This window comes from Chiloscyllium plagiosum, chromosome 23, assembly GCF_004010195.1.
Source record: "Chiloscyllium plagiosum isolate BGI_BamShark_2017 chromosome 23, ASM401019v2, whole genome shotgun sequence".
In the NCBI taxonomy this organism is placed as follows: domain Eukaryota; kingdom Metazoa; phylum Chordata; class Chondrichthyes; order Orectolobiformes; family Hemiscylliidae; genus Chiloscyllium; species Chiloscyllium plagiosum.
In genome coordinates, this window is record NC_057732.1 from 32,325,806 (window position 1) to 32,345,783 (window position 19,978).

At 38.5% G+C, this 19,978-nt stretch overlaps 1 protein-coding gene across 1 annotated transcript in view; it reads right to left on the minus strand.

The window, feature by feature from the left end:
- Nucleotides 1-19,978, minus strand: part of reln (reelin) — a 387,698-nt gene that overhangs the window by 92,211 nt on the left and 275,509 nt on the right. The window contains exons 32-35 of the mRNA XM_043713852.1: nt 16,548-16,706; nt 13,404-13,592; nt 12,938-13,211; nt 8,816-8,956 (exon numbers count right to left, since the gene is read on the minus strand). Of these exons, the coding sequence (XP_043569787.1) occupies nt 8,816-8,956; nt 12,938-13,211; nt 13,404-13,592; nt 16,548-16,706 (763 nt within the window). The remainder of the gene's footprint in view (nt 1-8,815; nt 8,957-12,937; nt 13,212-13,403; nt 13,593-16,547; nt 16,707-19,978) is intronic.

Genomic DNA, 19,978 nt, shown 5'->3' on the forward strand with positions numbered 1-19,978 from the left:
CCTATGCTATCCCTGATCGGCCCTACTCTTTCTTTGACCATTCTCTTATTCCTCACATAAGTGTAAAAGGCTTTTGTGTTCTCCCTAATCCGTTCTGCCAAGCCTTTCTCGTGCCCCCTCCTGGTTCTCCTCAGACATTTTTGAGCTCCTTCCTCGCCTGCCTGTAATCCTCTAGAGCTGAGCTTGACCCTAGCTTCCTCCACCTTAAGCTACCTTCTTCCTTTTGACGAGAAGTTCCGCCGCTCTCGTCATCCAAGGTTCCTTTATCTTACCCCTTCTTACCTGTCTCAGAGGGACATATTTATTCATCACTTGCAACAACTGTTCCTTAAACAGCCTCTTAAACAGTTCCTTAAACTTATGTTTTTGTGATCTTCCTTTTCTGAAAAAAGATGTTACGCTGGCAATTTTCCAATCCTCTGGGATATTTTCAGGACCTAAAAGATTTTTGGAAGACTACTGCCAGTGCATCCACTGTCTCTGTAGCTACTTCCTTTAATATCCTGGCATATAACCTATTGGGTTCAGAGGGCTAGTCAGCCTTTAGCCCCATTAATTTCCCTAGATTTTTTTTCTAGTGATAGTTATTATATGCATTTTCTCCCTCTTTTCCCCTTGATTATATAGTATTTTTGGAGCTCTATTATTGTCTTCTTTCATCAAGATTGATGCAAAGTATCTATTCAACTCCAATGCCATTTTTTAGTTCCTCATTATTTCCCCACCCTCATCCTCTAAGGGGCAGTTTGACCTTTCTCTTCCTTTTTATATCTTTAAATAAGCTCTCACCATCTTTTCTTTTATTACTTGCTAGTTTACTCTCAAAATTTATTTCCCCGTTTTATTATGTTTGTGGTCGCCTATTGCTTGTTTTTAAAACTATCCAAATCCTCTGGCTTACCACTAATCTTTGCCACATTGTATGTTTTTCTTTCAATTTGCCACTATCCTTAACTTCCTTGGTTAACTACTGTTGGTTTATCCCTTTCTTAGAATTCTTCTTTGTCATTAGGGTATGTATTGTTGTGGTTCACTAGTTAGCACTGTTGCCTCACAGTGCCAAGGACCTGGGTTTGATTCCAGCCTCAGGTGATTGTGTGTGTGGAGTTTGCAAGTTCTCCCCATGTCTGTATGGGTTTTCGCAGGGTGTTCTGGTTTCCTCCCACAGTCCAAAGATGTGCAGGTTCGGTGGATTAGCCAAGCTAAATTGCCATATATTGTCCAGGAATGTGTAGGTTAGGTGGATTATCCATAGGAAATGCAGGGCTACAGGGATAAGGCAGGGGTATAGGTCTAGTTTGGATTCTCTTTGGAGGGTTGGAGTGGACTTGATGGACTGAATGGCCTGTTTCCATACTGTAGAAATTCTATGATCTGCCATTGTTGATCAATCACCATTTCTGCAAAACTGCTGACTCCACTCCAGCAAACTCTACCCTTGTTTTATTCCTATTATCTATAATTTAGTACAGTTGTTACCAACCGATGTTGCTCACTCTCAAGCTGAATGCTAAATTTGACCACGTTATGGTCACTGTTTAATCGGAGATATTTTTACTCTCAGATTATTTATTAAATTTGTCTCATTACATATTACCAGATCCATAAAGCCTGATCTCTGGTTGGATCTAGGATCATTTTGTTCTAGGAAATTGTTCTTCCTCATGGCTATCTGACAATTTGATTTTCCCAATCTACTTAAAGATTAAAGTCACACATGATTAATACACTGCCTTGTAACATGCCCTTCCTATCCCCCGATTTATTCTTATACATTTATTCCTATAAATCTTCCAATCCACGATCTTTCTTGCTATTATGTTATTTCCACTTCGTACTAACAAAGCTAACTCGCCAATCTTTTCCTCCTGGCCAGTTATTTCCAAAAGTCATATGCTCCTGGATATTTTGTTCCCAGATTTAATCTTCTTATAACCTTATCTCTGTTATGGCTATCAAATTATTTAATGATAAATAAAATAAAATTAAGATCAGTAAGGTTACTTTATTTTTATGTTATTAATATATTTGTAATGTTCTGAATATTATGCGGTTAAGTGAAGAGCCATTAATTTTCTCTTTTAACCATTTTGCCACTTCTGATCTTATTTGCTGCTTTATAAAATACGTGTACATGTCATCCCTTCTGTCCCACCCTGGGCATTATAAAAACAGGTTTGTACCCAATTCCATATTTGGAAGATTGCATTAATAGGCTTGACAGTACCTTATTCCTTTCTAAGATCCACATATTGAAGGGGTATCCCATTATAGAAAAACAACTTTGGAAATACTGTTGGCTCTTCAATACTTTTAAGTCTGTGTTAACATGGTAATAAAAAAATACAGCAAACATTTTATTATCCTGCGCCTACAGACTAGGAGTGTACAGGTAGATCAAGAGGTCCACATAATCAATGTAAAAACACACACTAAGTAATTGGACCATAATGCAGGGGTATACACATCCCCTGCATTAATTTACAGCATAAATCACTGAAATAATGATGCAACTTTGCCTTAAACAAAACATGCTGGCAGAGAGCCTTCTCACTCACATCCTCAACTGACTACCTGGACATCGCAGAGATCACAATAACACAGTAAACATGTGGTATTTGAGGTACAAAATTTTTTGCCAATTTATCAAGAGTGCTGGTTCCTTAGGTGACAGTTAAAGTAAAACTTGCTGTACTAGTTTATATTGATCATAATCCACTGGACTTCATTGAAAAGTTTATAGCTTGGAATGCAAGGCTATTCAGATGGAATCTTTTAATTGCAAACATTTAATGAAAAATTATTCAAACGTTTGGAAAAGATAATGCAATTTCTGATGCCCTTATGTGTAAAATTTTGGAATAAGTTAATGGTTTCAGAAATGATAAGATTGTCTAACATTGTATAAGGGGTATGACGAATGAATGAATACAAGTCTTATATTTGTTGGTTGTGTATCATGTTTTGTAATGAAATGCATTTTTGAAATAATGTTTCATTTTTTTAAGGGCAGACCATGTAAAGACTGCACGTGGCATGTAAGGGTTGTGTCTTCAATTTTCTAGATTGTTAACTGTAGACTGAAACGAGAAACGATCTGTTTTAAAATCAAGGATCACTGTAAGATTGCTGCATGTTTTGAAAGCAAGTGATCTGATACTCATTGTAAGCATCTTTTACACAGCTACTTGTTTGAGCAGTGGTTAAAGTGTGGTTGCAGATGAACTCGAGCTGAAGGGTTGTATACAGATGGAGTTGCAAGTGGCTGACTGCTCTGTGGACTAGTGACCGGTTAGTGATGATGAAGGCCTCTGCCTGCCAACAATTATAGATGCATAGAATCCCTACTGTGTGGAAACAGGCCTTTCGGCCCAACAGGCCCACACTGACTCTCTGAACAGTATTCTACCACCTTATCCCTGCATTTCCCATGGCTCATCCACCTAACCTACACATCCCTGGATACTATGGGCAATGTAGCATTGCCAGTCCACCTAACATGCACATCTTTGGACTGTGGGAAGAAAACAGTGCACCTGGAGGAAACCCACACAGACACAGGGAGAATGTGTAAACTCCACACAGACAGTGCCCAAGGGTGGAATTGAACCTGGGTTCCTGGCACTGTGAGGCAGCAGTTTGACCATTGAGCCACCGTGCCGCCCAATTATGTGATTGGTTCTCAGGTAGCTGAAAGGCTTTGGGCTGTGAACAAAGTAGTGAGAAGCCTTCAGGTTTCCACCAGCCCAAGAGCTCTCTCTGTTTTCTGCAGTAAAGGCTACTTTAAGCCTGTAGAAAATCAATTCATCTTTCCTTTAGCAGTTGCTGTAAGCTGCAAGTTACAATTGATAAATCAGAGAGAACTTTTATAAATGAACTAGCCATCTGGTTTCTTTTAGAGTCACAGAGTCATAATTCCATGGAAGCATCAGGAGAAGGATGACCAAGAAGTAGCATCCTGACATAGAAACATAGAAAATAAGAACAAGAGTAAGCCATTCAATATGATCTTGGCTGATCATCCAACTTAGTATCCTGTTCCCACTTTCTCCCTATTTCCTTTGATCCCTTTATCCCGACGAACTATATCTTACTCCTTCTTGACAGCAAATACTGCTTTGTGGCTGAGAATTCCACAGGCTCACCACTTTATAAGTAAAGAAATTTCACATCTCAATTCTAAATGTATCCTAGAACTGTGACCCCTAATTATGGACTCCTGGGTCATCAGGAACATCCTTCCCGCATTTATCCTGTCTGGATCTGTTAGAACTTCGGTACAACCAAAGCTGCGCACATTATTCTAGGTGTGGTCTCATCGAGACCCTGGACAATTACAGCAAGACTTTCTTCTTTCTCTATACAAGGATACCTGGGTCTCACTGCTTCTCCATCCAGAATCTGGTTTCCAGCATCTGCAGTCATTGTTTTTACCTGGTCTCATCGAGACCCTGGACAATTACAGCAAGACTTTCTTCTTTCTCTATACAAGGATACCTGGGTCTCACTGCTTCTCCCTCTTTCTCAATCTATCACCGTTTAGATCATAATCTGTCTTCCTGTTTTTTTGTTACCAGAATGAATGATCTCACATTTATTGACATTATACTTCATCTGCTTTTGCCACTCTCTTAACTTGTCCAAATCATGCTGAAACTTCTCGGCATCTTCCACACAGTTCATCCTGCCATCTGGCTTTGAGTAGTCTGCAAACTTGGAGATAATATATTTAGTTTTCTCATCTAAACTAATAAAATATATTGTGAATAGGTGGGGTCCAAGCACTGATCCCTGATGTACCCGCCTAATCACTGCCTGCAGCTTGGGAAAAGACCTGTTTATTCATTTCCTGTCTGCCAGCCAGTTCTCTATCCATGTCAATACATGATCCCAATTCCATGTACTTTAATTTTCCATGTTAATCTCTTATGTGGGATCTTGTCAAATGTTTCTGAAAGTTCAAATAAACCACGTCCACAGACCAACACAAGAATCATCGAAGGAACTATTGAACTGCCTTCCCATTCTTTCCTTCTGTTCATAACACCTTGTTTTTTCTGTCTCCGTCTGTGAGTGTAAGGGGGAGTTTATAAAGAGTTTTAATTAGTAAAGTTATATGCTGATGGTTCATAACTGTTTACCTGGAGCTAGAGTCTAATTACATCTGATAAATAGCAATTTTTGTGAAGTACAGAAAGCTGACCTGTGCTTTTTGTCAACCTGGGTCTAAAAGGCAGGTATACTGGGAAATACTGCATACTTTAAAAAACCTTTAATTTGGGATGACTCTATGGAAAGCAGAGCTTGATTCTCAGTGAGCTGTGACAATATCATTACCTAAATTGTTCCCCTGCAGTGCTATTAAATTCTTTTGCTTTGTAAACCTATGTAGACTCTCTCCAGAACCCACTCCCTCCAGTAGTAACATGAGTAGTTCTCTACTAACAGGATGCTGCCAGAAATCTCATAACTAAATAATGTAGTATATGAATTTTAGTGCCAGCATGATACGAAGAATGTAGGCTTTTCGTTTCAAAGACTGGCAGATTGTATCAAATGTCATGTAGTTGAACTGTTCATACCAAGTAAGGTACTGAACATACCCAAACTGCCCATGCTTCAAAATGCAAAACATAGTGTCCTGCATTAGATGTGATTCTGCAATTAGACAACGCTTGTTAAATAAACCAATGCAGGTTAAGAATTATGCTGACTACCAATTTGAGTTTGTCAGATGGGCTCACAGTGTGGCACACTTATGCACACTGGAAGCGACACATACTAGTACACAGAACCCTGACCTTTTGCACATATTTTGGCTGTTTCATTCTCTGGCTCATTCCTGAAGGCAATCAGAGTAAAACTGCTTGGTATAATTTTAAAAGCCTGAAGAAAGCCAGATTTTCTCCCATAAGTTGCTAAGTTGTTGTCTTTAACCAGTAACTAAAAGATTTTGCAGTTCATGCGCTAATCACCTGTCCCTCCTACAAAGAAGTGAAAGAATCTGGAGAAAAAAGATTGAAGAACAAAAAGCGATGGCAAGTAAAAGGAATGCCTCAATGAATCCTGTGGATGGGCGCTATTAAGCTGTGTTTCCTAGTTTGTTTCCCTCCACTCATAAAACCAATTGTTTTTGTTGTGTCTGTCTGCATATGTGTATAGGGGATTGAAGAAAGGTTTAGGGTTTAACAAGTACAGCCACATATTGATAATTCATAGTTGTTTACTTGTGATTAGAATTTACTTATTTGTAATAAATAGTGGTTAATGTTAAGTACAGGAACCTGTTTTCTGTTAGCTTGATTCCAAGAGACAGATAATTGAAGATTTTGCATACTTTACTTAAATCATTAATTTTTGTGGTGACCTAGTGAGTAGTGGAGTTTGAGAATCAGTGCACTTTCACAAGTGGGTCATAACAAAATCATTCCAAATTAGGAGATTGATTTATAAATAATTTCAATATCACACAATAGAGTTTTGTATATATTTGTACATAATTATACAATATCAGATGGAACAGCTCAAACCACATTATAAACTGTAGTAGTAAAACCTAAATGTCTGAGGTTAGTTTGCTGATGAAAATCATTGTCTGTATATTACCCTACGCTCAGACATTATATAATTTGTCTCTTTGCATACATTTTTTATTCTACTTCTCACTCATTCTCTGTACTATTAGATTCTAATCTTTCATTTGTACTCATGAATTTAAAAGGTGACCTTACTCCTCACACACTGTAAGGCATTTACTCAGTCTTGATTCTACTCCTCTAATGCAACGCCTCATGATAATTCCAACAGCACCTCATGAAGAACCAGGCATTAAGAAGTTTGGAAAACCTTTAGCCAACAAGAAGAGGGGAATCCAATATCAGATTCATACCAATCTTCCAGTATCTCACTGGGCACTCCAAACTAGAGAAGCTCATGCACAAGTTTCCATTGTTTAAGTTGATCCCACCTTCATGAATATATTTCTAACAAGTTCTCTGAAATGGAATCTGAAAGAATGTCAGCCAAAACTAGTTTCAATTATATGGAATATAAAACTATGATACAGGCTGCATATATTCAGTCAAAAATGTAAACATCAGACATACTGCTATGAAGGTTGTGTACTTTTCTACTGTTACAGTCCAGCCAAACAATATTCCTCTGGGCTTAGACAGTACAGTTTGTTATACCTGCTGTTGCCTCTCCTGACACTTTAGCAAAGACAAAGTCAGACTTGCTCACAGAAAAGCATCAATTAAAAGTCTTTCTTTTAACCATTCTAATCCCAAAAGTATTCAATCATTCAGTGTGTATAAAGCCCTTAGGAACTGGTGGCATTGAGCTTCAGGGCAGGTACAGCTCCTAGCTCCTTTGAGTGTAGCTGTTTTACTGTTCTTCTAAGAAAGCAAGCTTGATAAATTAAACACTTAATATTCTTTTTATGAACAGAAATAAGCTTTGAATTGTCAGGATCGAGTGAGGCAATTAAAACAAATGGATAGACTGAATAGTAAATCTAATGTCAATTATTAGCATTTTTTACCATTTTAATTCTGTAAACCTACTTATTCCATCTTGTTTATTTTCTGTCTGTGTAATTTGTATTACAAGTCTCATGTACAAATCTCCCTTAAAGGAGTTGACGAAACAGGTTGAAAATTTGTTGTTACCTGGCTAACTCTATCAGCAAAAATTCAACCTAACTCCATTTTACTAATGAGCAGTTGCTATCAAGAAGGTGAAAGCAAAGCTTCTAAACATTGAGCAATGTAAAGCAAAACTATGCATCATTTTCTTTTACAGTTCACAACCACAGAGTGATTATGAAGGACAAGTTGAATAGAAAGCAGCTGTTCCCCTTAGCTGGTAGAAGGGTCAGTAACAAAGGAAAGTTGAAAGACAGGAGGTTTAGAGGGGCCTTGAGGAAAACATTTTTCACCCAGAGGGTGGTGGGAACCTGTAATGCACTTCTTGGGAGGATAGTTGAGTCGGGAAACCTCACAACGTTTAAAAAATACTAAGATGACCATTTGAAATGTCATAACATTCAAGGCATAACATTCAAGTGATGGATAGTGGAATTACTTTAGGTTTAAAGTAATTTTTTGTCATGTAGATTCAACGGACAGAAGGGCCTCTTCTGCCCTGTATGATTCTACAATCCTCAGTCAATCATTTTATTTCCAAGTTTTGGTTTCTATTAAAAATCCATCTGAAAATTTTCTAAATAATTACATTATTTTAACAGACTATCCTATATAGTTTTGATTGGGCAGCATTAACACATACAGGTTGTTCTGCTATAACGCAGGCTTTGTTAATGCGGATTTCCTATAACTCAATTGACTAATTGGGAACACTGTTTCTAAAGCGTGAACTTTTAAAGCGTGTATTGGTGATAATGTGATTCAAATGATGTTGCGAATACACAATTTTCTTATAAAATGGGATTGCATGAGAACAAAAATACCGTGTTATAGCAGGACCGACTGCATTGTCCCAAAGTCTTGTCACCCAAAATCATTTCATTATAATTAGGGCTAGATGCAGCAAATTGTTATTTGTTGGCAATAATGAACCGATAGGGTTATTTGGTTAAGGGTCAGTGCCCTTCTGGGATTAGTTTATCATGGTCTAAATTAATCTACTGTCAATATTTAAAACTTCAAGAGCTAAAACAAATAATATTGAAAATATTTTTCAAATCTGTTCAGATCTGATATTTTATCAGATTGGATTTTAACAGATTGGAGGCAGCAGCTAAACAGACCTTACAACAATGACAACATCAAAGGCACGATGTTTTCATACTTACACACAATGACCCATGTCACAAATCCCATGACCAGAACACATCCAGGGGCATGCTGAGGCAAGGACCACATTATCAATAGCCCAGTTTGCAGTTCCAGAAGAATATTCTGTTTGAATCCATCTGAATCGGGTCCTTGGGGATCTAATTAACACAATGGCATGGTGAATAAATTAGTTATCAAAAGGTACTGTGCAGAAAAATATTATTGACATTCAGAAAATGCACAACTTAAAATTATCATGAGAACCTGAACCAGTCTTACACGTTCTGACAGAATAATTTTGCTTGCACAATAATGATTGGGACTACAGTATAAAGATAGCGAAGGGTAATATTAGTTGTAAACAAAGTATACTGCTTGGATTCCCATTATATCATGGCAGAAACAAAGCTGGGACTTTCCATTCTGCAGTATGGTGACAGGCATCTTAGGTAACATCACAACCACCTAGACCTGTAGGAAGTTCTTTTCCATAATGTTATGCTCTTCAGCTTACTTGATTTACAAGCCAGTCCCATATAGAATTAAATGGCAAATCACATGCAGGTAGTCATAGAGTCATAGAGATGTACAGCACGGAAACAGACCCTTCGGTCCAACCTGACCATGCCAATCAGATATCCTAACCTAATCTAGTCCCATTTGTTAGCACTTGGCCCATATCCCTCAAAACCCTTCCTATTCATATACCCATCCAGATGCCTTTTAAATGTAATTGTACCAACCTCTACCACTTCCTCTGACAACTCATTCCATACATGCACAACCATTTGTGTGAAAAAGTTGCCCCTTAAGTCCCTTTTGAATTTTTCCCTTCTCACCTTAAATGACTCTAGTTCTAGACTCCCCACAATGGAAGTTCTCACCCGCTAGTGACACTTTACCTTGTCAAAAGATCTGAAACCAATTTTAAAGGCCACTCAGTTACCCCTTCATTTACTGCAAGTCAGGAACTCCACAGGAGTTCTTCATTCCCATCCCCGAACATTATCTGCCTGGCATCAAAAGGTGGATCCCTACTTTAATGGAGACTCTTTAGAGTACCTGCTTCAGGCTGTCTGGGCCAGGAAGGAGGTACTCTTACCATCTGATGAACAAAACAAGCTCTCCCATCAGACCTGGATGGCCTCATCCACCCCATCACACCATGCATAGTTCCTTCAACAATTCTTCATTCAGTGATACCTGCTGAAAAACCAGAAGGCTGGATGAAAACTGGTATTCTGGAGTTGCCATGCTCAGTCAAAAACAGTTTGAACATGTTGGGGAAGGGGAAGATGGAATCATGATTCTTCAACAGGGACCTAGATGTGAATAAGATGGTCCAAAGGAGAGGTATCCTTTTCCCAGAGGACTAGCAAAGGAAGCTGTGCCACCAGTTTCTGCCAGCCTGGTCCGAGGTTTCCACCCAGTTCAGTGACATTGAGGCTGAAGAGGAACAATCAACAATGCAGAAAGAATGAGCCACTTCCCACCAGAGCTCTGTTACTCTCATTGTCTGCAACACTTTCCCTCAGTTGCTGCCCCTCTCATAAGCCTCTCAGACTAATTAACCTGCCGGCTATCATGCTACCATCTCAGTACAGCTCACCACCTCTTACCCCATATGAACCAACACTAACAGCTGTGTCATGCAATATAATCACCTTTATCCCCCCTCCCCCCCTTTCTCTCATTACAGGAGTAGACAGCCCATTACATGGGCAGAAAGAGCCCGAACAGGTGGAAGGGGGCCTGACATCCAAGTCCTCACCCTCCTCACAGGTTAAGATTGAGGCTGTTCCTGAGGAGATGCAGAAACTTCCATGTCTTATCATTCATTCCACTCTTCATTCCACAGCATCTCTCATATTAATGCTGCTGCCACTCTCAATCATTGCACACCACCTCTAATCATCGGATGTGATGCCTGCTCTCTCTTTTGTGTTGCAGGTTCTGCTAGCATCCCCAAAACCTCCCCAGAAATTTCCTTAGAAGCTCCCTCCTCCTCAACCTTAGATGGTGAGAGGACTGAGGCCTCGTAGGAAGCATTGTAAAGGTTGTCTTCTGAATCCTCCACCAATCCAGGTACTGACACCTTGATAGGAACATTTAGAAAGTTAGGGAGCACAAACTGATGAGCACCTCACTGCACCACTTTGCAGTTGGCCGGAAACAAAATATCCCAGGGTGCTGGTGGTTAGAGGACTGCTGAAGACCAGGTACCTGGTCAGTCCCAGACAGAAGGGCAATTATGGACTTTATCCCCATGCACAAAGAGGAACAGGAGTGACAGATAGTTATCTAGAATACTGTGGGCCTCAGTGATCAGAATGTGAACATCTATCTACCTCCATGGATAGGTTAGCAGCTGCTCTGGATAGTTAGGTTCACTACCCTCAAGGAGAGATGCATACACTTGCACTTCATCAGCCCAGCCATTGGTACCTCGTGACAAGTTGGGCAGGAAACCTTGATACCGAGGTTTTAGAAGATTTGTAGCTCAGTTTGAGTTTCTGGATGTAGGTTTGCTCACTGAGCTGGAAGGTTCGTTCAGAGGCTCACTGAAGATATTACTGAGTGTGGTGACAAAACATCTGATCATGAACCTTCCAGCTCAGCGAGCAAAACTACATCCAGGAAACCTTGACTTCAGTCCAGGTGCTCTCTCCTCACAAGGAGACAGGGTGGTGTCAGAAAGCATCCAGCCAGAGGTAAAACCACATGCAAACCCCTTGGTCCTTTCCACAGAAGATTCTGGGGACTCCAATCCCACCCTGCCTACCTGCTCCTACCCTTGGGAGTCCAAGCTGAGAAAGGTCAACATGCCTCTGGGAAAAAGACCCACAGGCAGCACATTTAACTTGTGTAGACTCAAACACCTCTGGGGCTGCCCCACTAAATCTCCAATGCCAATAGGCTCAATGGCTGGGGATGATGGCAATAGAAAAAAAAAATCAGTCTGGTCCTATTTTTATCTGATATCCCATATGAACAGACTTACAATTTCTGTTTCTCTCTAAGGAATAGCAATGCCACTTAGAGAGAAATGCTCTTCACGGAAAATCAATTTAACATATGCTAAGGATCAACCCTAAGATCTTCCTGTGGCTGTACTCATTCAGGATTGCATCCTGATACACAGATGTACTTTCAAATATCTTGAATACACTTGGCTTACACTGATGGAATTATGTTTTCCAATGGTAAAAGAGAAGTTTTTCTGAAATTAGAAGATTGTTGATGTCACCTTGTTATTTAAGGATAGGAGAGATAAATCAGTAAATTATAGACTTACTAGTTTAACATTGGTCATGAGGAAGTCACAAAAATTAGTTGTTAGAGATAGAGTGACTGATCATTTGGACAAATATGAACTAATCAGAGAAAGACAGACAGTGTGGATCTGTAAGTGTTAAAACATGCCTAAGAAATCTATTGGGTTTTTTTCAGGCAATTATTTATGTGCACTTCCATTTGATGAAGGAGGCATGAAGTCGTAAAAGACTATGACAAAAATGAGAGTCCATAGAATTAGTGACATGAATACTAATTGGTAAGCAGATAGAAGCAGTCATGACTCTGGGCATATACCCCAATTGGTAGGATGAACTCTGGAGTACTGTGTTCAGTCCTGGCAATTACTACTTAGGAATCAAATATTTGCTTTGATGTGGGTGCAGTGCAGATTCACCAGAAAGATACCGGAGGTTAAAGGGATCAATGAAAGGCTAAGGTTATAGGTTTCTATTCTCTTGAGTACAGAATATTATAAAGTAAACTTATGGTGGTGATTAAGATGAATAACTGAGTTAACAATATAGACCAAAACTATTTTCTCAGATGGAGGTATGTCCAAAACAAAAGGGAGCAACATTAAAATTACAGCTAGATCATTGAAGAGTGATTTCATGATGCATTTCTTTCCATAAAAAATAGTGGAAATCTGGAACTCTCTCCCACAATGAGCTGTTAAGATTGGGTCAATTGAAAATTGATAGATATTTGTTAAGCTAGAGTATAAAGATTCATGGAATTATGGCAGTTAGGTTAAAAGACAGGTGCCATGATATAGTTGTATGGTGAAACAGACTTGATGGGTGCAAGGGTCTAGACTTGTTTCTATGTTTCTTAAAACTTACATAGTTCCTGGAGATAAGTAGACGGTGACACGCTTCCAATTTTGGAACCTCTGCGATGTGTAGATTGAGCTTTCTGTGTAGTGCAGACAGCCAATGCTGGGAGGAACACACTCCTCAGTGACTAGGTGCCAGTCTTTGCCTGTATTGAGGGAGTATTGCAGCTGAATGCCATTGGAATCTGGAGACTGGTTTCCACAACCTAGATTGAGCTCAAACTGCAAGAATGTGGAGGCAGTAACATGGAAGTCCCAAGTTTCTGCAAACCTGGGTTTGCCTAAAAAACAGAAGTGACATAATCACCAGTGATGAAAGGCCTATCCTATTTTTATTGATTTCTATTAGAATTATTTCTTGAATGTGATGTAATTGTCAAATATCTTCTCAAATACAGGTTTAGGAGGTACAATGTTGTGAGAGGTCCTGAGCAGTCTTTTGCATATATTTGTATTTCTGCTTAATTATGTACCTATATTAGCATTAAAAACCAGTGCTGTATCCTTTGAGAGGCAATACATGTCTGTCTTGCCCCCTTGAATGCGATACCAGTTGGATTGCAGGTCAGAGGAATCATCAAATGTATCTTGGAAATCAGTAAGGGAGCTATCATTCATTCCAATCAGGACATCATCTAAGGCCCACTGTGCACTGAGTTTTCCTGAAAAGAAACAAAAGTCAAAGTTAAAGCACTTGATAGGATTCAAAATATATTGTGTAACTTGCTGACAATCAGATCATAAATTAATCAACTTTAAAAAAACATATTGAGAAAGCCACAATATTAACAATGCTTTTTATCATTGTAGCATGGTCTGAAGAAAGATTTAAGACTACAAATTAGTCAGGAGACGTTGAAGGGGTGAAGGAGGTCATTTGCTTCATGCTGCCTGAGCATCATTTTCCTCAACCAATTCAAAATTAATTTCACTGTTCTAATCTGACCCCTTCTTACACTGCTTTTAATGTTTTTGATTCTTCTCTTAAAGGTTTCTGCCTCAAATCTTTTCTGTGGCAAAGCATTTCACGCCTCAAAACATTTCTTCTCGCTCTCCAGTTGACAAAAATATTAAAATAATTGCTCGTTATTCATCACTAATTTCTCTTGCCTATTGTGAGAGACACTATGACCAACTTTAAATGGTGAGAAATATGCTGAGTGTCAGCAGTCCATATAATAATGTGCATAACACTGATTCCTGGCTCCTATAGTCAATTGGTTTGTAATAATAGTTATTTCCATATTGGTCCACACAATTGTTAAATGCAGAATGATGGGTACAAGGCAATAACGTAATAAAGTTCAAGTAGTTGTAACTGAAAAATCTGGTTTTTACAACAATGATTTGACCTCCAAAATTACAGAAGAACCCATCACTATCTGCTGTAAAGTAATGGGTCATATTTTCCAAGGAGTGGCAATCTTATGCAGATTGTTACAGAAGAGAGTTCTGCATTTCTGAGACTAGATCCCACTGGGGGCTCCTTCAGAAATGGAGAGTTGTACTTCCATTCTGACAGTTCTTTTGTAGTACATTGGGTCAATTTTTCATAGCAGTCAGTTGTTATATACTGATATTTAAAGGTTCAGAATCACAGACAGCCACTTTGACAGTTGTTGTCAAATGGTAAACACATCAGATAAGTGTGAAATTAGGGTGGCAGGAATGGTAGGGGGTAGAGTGAGATTTAAGTTTTACACTACCAATGGCCAGATGTCCACCTCCTTAACTGAGGACTGCTAGCCAGAAAGGCGAGCTATATGGTTGTGTGACTACACTAATTGGCACAGCAAATTAGACCAGGATGGCAGAAGCATGCAGCTGGATGTTGAGTGAGCAAATGCTAAAGGAGCAAGCAGTCCTGAGATGCAGCTTGATCCAATCTGTGAGCTGCTGCCTCTCTCTGTGTGCAAAGTGTCCCTGTTGCAGCCTTTCAATGCTAGTTACTGGAGTACTGTGCAGTACAAGCTTCCTTAATTTCCTGCAAGTATATTGAAATAGTACCATAATGGTCATGAGTGGCTGGTAAATGCTGGATGCCAATGTCGGTAGATGAGTGTATATGACTGGCGCTCTGGGACATGTCCTGAGATGCTGTTTGTCCCTACGCAACATGGAAGTTCTGCAGAGCAAGTGGCGAGCTGAAATTACCAGGCACTCTGATTTCTACATTGAGGTTTCTCAATGTGCACCTCTTGTGTTCCTGTGCAACTGAATAACACTGAATTTAGAGCATCAGTGATACAGTCCAGAATGGTGAATGGCAAACTGGACCATTTTTGCTAAATCTCCACTAGCTGGAGGGGCATGTGAAAAAAAAAGTCAAGTTGTTACATCATCCACTCGTGGCTTTGTAGTTTGGCTGTTGTTACATTTAATGCCATTCTGGTCCTAGGGGATGGTGTATGATCTGTGGCTTCCTTGGTGGGATGAAGCTCCATTACTCAGTGCTTCTTGACAAGGTTGGGATACCTCTGCTGATTATAGCAAATCCACTGCTTGCAGTAGTACTGGGTCCTGGTGATCCGTCTCCCATGACATGTCCAGCAAACTAAACATGTTGATGAACCGATACTTATGTGTAAGCTGAAATAGTTGAGTGTATCCTCCATTACTACTGATGCACCAAATTACAATATATTTAGCATATGTATGTTATCCCTAATGCACGGTAGAGATCTATCACCCGTGCTGCCAAAAGCCAAATCTTCATGAAGTTCTAAGATGGTCTCCTTCACAAATAAAATCAATAAATTAATTGTGCAATTTTCCAAACATAAGAAATTGCTGCAATAAATCTAATTTAAACAGTGAAATAAATAACTTCTTATCAATAAGTTGATATGATTTTTTGATTGTAAACAATAATCTATGAATGGTCTCTACAAATAAGCATTGTTTGCATCCACCATTTTTTAATTACTATAACATCTCACAACAGAGAAAACAATTCTTCATGGAAGAACAAAATTCCACTGAGTAAATCAATGTGATAATTTGCAATTGAAATCAACAGACCAATCTAATCTAAAATCAAACGTATACTTTGAATGTGAAAGTCAAGGAAATAAAGCCTTTCGGCCTCTGTTTGTATGAGCAATGACTTAGTAGAAAAGGAATTTTTTTCTCACTTAAAAATGTGGTTAGTTTTAATTAGTTACTTGCACATGATATCAACATTTTCTAACAAAGACATTCTCATAAAGACACTGTGGTTAAAATAAGTATTTTTATTTATATTGTTAAAGGGTGAATTCATTATTATAAGCATAACAAAAATCAGCTTTGAAGTTCATGATTTTTGTTGATAATGATATCTATGCTAATTACTTTTGAGTAGTTATTTTCAAACATATTTTTGAGGCTTTTCTTCATGACTATTTTTTGCCTCATCTATATTTTTATAATGTTGTCAATGCCGTCGTCTAACCTTTTAATTGCATTTACCTCCAAATTGTAGTCTATGGCATCTTGTTAGTGCAGAGTTTTCATTACAATATACCATAAAATTAGAAATTTACATTAGGTTATGACTACTTGGCCAGATCCCCCAATGAAGAGTCTGCTACTTAATATTCTTATGTCTGATTCTGAACTACAGTTTTAAAGCTTACCATGTTGTGGCTGCCACCAGCGAAATGCTGTAGATGTAGTTTTGGCTTCTGGGAACAGTTCAATTGTTATTATTTGAGGTTGTAGAAAAGACATGTAGTCCAGTTCACGTAAAACATGCCAAGTTATTCCATTGTCATTGCTGTACTGCACAACAATTCCTAGATTTAAAGAATGACAAAGAATTACATTTGGCACTAGCATTTTGCTTTACACTGATATATCTTTGGCAGTGCTCGCAAAGAGTTAAAGGTTACTCTGTTTTAACTAGAGTTTGTGGACGGGCGAAAGAACTTTATAAAGAAGATGGTAAGAAATCATCCTAGAAGCATTAATATTAGCAAGTTAATTGTTTAGTTATGTACTTGAAAGAAACGAAGCAGAGAATAGACAAAGAAATAATTTCGTTATCTACTCCATGCACACCTGAAATGTTTGCCTCCATGTGCATTGTGAGGAAGGTTTTTTTGAACTCTTTTGAACTTTATAACTAAAACAAAGAGGAAATAGATTTCAACTCAAGAAATTGTTACTATAATCTATGTCTTCTTTTCTTTGCAGTTTTGTTTGCATCAGTACTCAGTGCAACTAAATGAGTTTATGCTTAAAGTAGTATATGTAAATTCAGAAACCTAGGAAGTAGGAATGTGCCACCCTTAAGCAGTGTGTGACTTGGAAGGGAACATATGTAACTGCGTGTCAATCAAGAAATGAGAGAATATGAAAGGTGATAGATGGGGTGTCATCCAAGCAGACTGTTTTGGCCTGGATGGTGTTGAGCTTGAATATTGTTGGAGCTGCATCCAGGCAAATACCGAATATTTGACCACACTCCTGACTTATGCCTTGCCTTGCACATGGTAGTCAGGCTTTGGAAAGACAGGAGATGAGATACTCACTACATAATTTCTAGCCTCTGACCTGCTGTTTTAGGCACATTCCTGGTCCAATGTCAAGGAGAAATTTTGTAGAGCATCTTAAAGAATCAGAAAAAAGGAAGATGGAGTTGTACAAGAGAATTGCAGAGCTTAGGTCTCGAGGCAGCTAAAGACACAGCTGCCAATGGTGCAGGAATTAAAATTGAGGGATGCTCAAGAGATTTTGAGAAATGCAGACATTTTGGATAAAAATATAGCTGGTGCAACCAGTTAATATAAATTACAAATTATAAATAAATACTGTGAGCAATTCCTATTAAAGCCCCAGTCCTCAATTATCAAGATTCTCCTCAGTTAGACCTGTTTAACTAACCTCTGAAATTTGTTTCAATGAGAGATCAGTTATCACATACTCTGCATTGTTTTTATTTTCAGAGTTAACTCAGTGAAAGGTTGATGGGTTCATGCTTTGTGTTTCTTTTGCAATTCAGTAAGAAAACAGATGTGGTTATTTTATCTGCTTTGAAACTTAATAGTGTCTAAGGCTTTCACCCTGGAGAAAGTTTGATTGCTACACAGGAATGGGGGAGGGAGGATCTTTACAAAAAGCAGGTCCTACTGTACTCTTGGAATAACAAATCTTGCTTTCAATCACAAAACAATTTCTGCAAATTGTAAACACAATTTCATGCTGAGAACCATAACTTGCTAGCTTGTTGACTTGCTTCAGCGGAGAGTGCAGTCTCTGTGAATCTTGAATTTCTCACAAAATAAGAAGTGTCTTAACAGACATCAATGAAAGCATTTTGAATAAATTAATGTTTTGCCTAATGACTTTTTTTTTGTAAGTGTTACGATTTAAAAAAATTTCTATGTTAGAAATTTCATTCTAGTTGTGAATCATTAATTTAATGGGGATCTAAAAATAATGGTTAAGACTGCAGCAATTTAATTGGCTCTCCTTTTTTTAATTAATCCGCCCAGTGACACCTCATGCTACCTTCATGATTTCTTACTACTTTAGCGATTTCTCAGTCTTTGGTTTTATATCATCTCTACATCCTCATCTCGGATTCATTTCTATTTTATGAATACAAAATTTGAATCAATCAGCAGTACGAAATATACCACCTGCCAGAAAAGTATGCTGGGCCTGGAGATTCTGTACTGTTCTTAATATGGATCGAGTGAATCTGGGCACAGAGGGGAAGGGGAGGTATCTGGGGAGCAGCAGGTTTTCTGTGTTTTTGGTCCTTCCTTGCTCATCCCAAAAAGTGGAAAACAGCCGTTGAAGAAAAGAGAAAACCCCATGATAATATCAAAGATGATACATTTAAAATAACATTAAAAAGAGCCCAAAGAACAGATCTCAAGTGCACATACGTCAACTGCACATATCTAAAACGGCACAGTTTTGAGGATCGATCTAGGAATTAAAGAAATCAACTGAAAAAAGCCTAAATGTCAGAAACTGGGTTTGGCACTAGCAAGAGATCTGCAAACATGGCACTTATGGATGAATTTTACATCTAAAAAGGACAATTTGCACAACAGTTTGATCATACTACAGTCGGTTCTGCTATAATACCCGTTTCTTCAATGCAATTCAATGCAATAACATGATTGAAGAATTTAGACCATTACTGGTAGAACGCAAACTTAGCTTCTTACGTGATTCCCATCTTATTCGTTTAAATGGTTCTATTATTAAGCTATTTTCTTATAACACGGGATCGCATGGGAACAGAACTATTGCATTATATCAGAACAGACTGTACTGATATACTGGAAATTATGTTTATTAATTTGAATCTTATGTTACTGAACAATGCTGCAAACTATGCATCAAGAAAAACGATTTTGCAGGAAATAAGGAGTGATTTTGTTGCAGCTATTTGGACTTCATAATTAATATTTTAATGTCAGAATTTAAATGGCTGTTTTTCTGAGATAAAATGTGATAGCGAATATTGGCAACATATTCAGCCATGAAGGGCTCACAGTTATTGTCTATAATGTGTGCCCATTCCAACTGGTCACTGGATAGCCATTAAGGGTGAGAATATTAGCTTATTTTTCTCTCCGCTGACTTAGGCTGGATGGTATCAAATTAAGGCAATCCAGCCAAGAGGAGCAAATACAACGCAGATTGAGGTTTAATTATGGGTAGTGGTCAGTTTGGTACTCTACACATACAGTCATAGAGTCATACAGCATGGAAACAGACCCTTCAGTCCAACTCATCCATGCTGATCAAGTTTCCCAAACTAAATTAGTCCACTTGTCTGCATTTAGCCCAGACCCCTCTAAACCTTTCCTATTCATGTACCTTTCCAAATGTCTCTTAAATGTTGTAACTGTGAGAAAGTATATTCCAGTCAGGGTGAAAGGAAAGGCTGGTAGGTATAGGGAATGCTGGATGACTAAAGAAGAAATTGAGGGTTTGGTTAAGAAAAAGAAGGAAGCATATGTAAGGTATAGACAGGATAGATCGAGTGACTTAGAAGAGGAGTACAAAGGAAATAGGAGTATACTTAAGAGGGAAATCAGGAGGG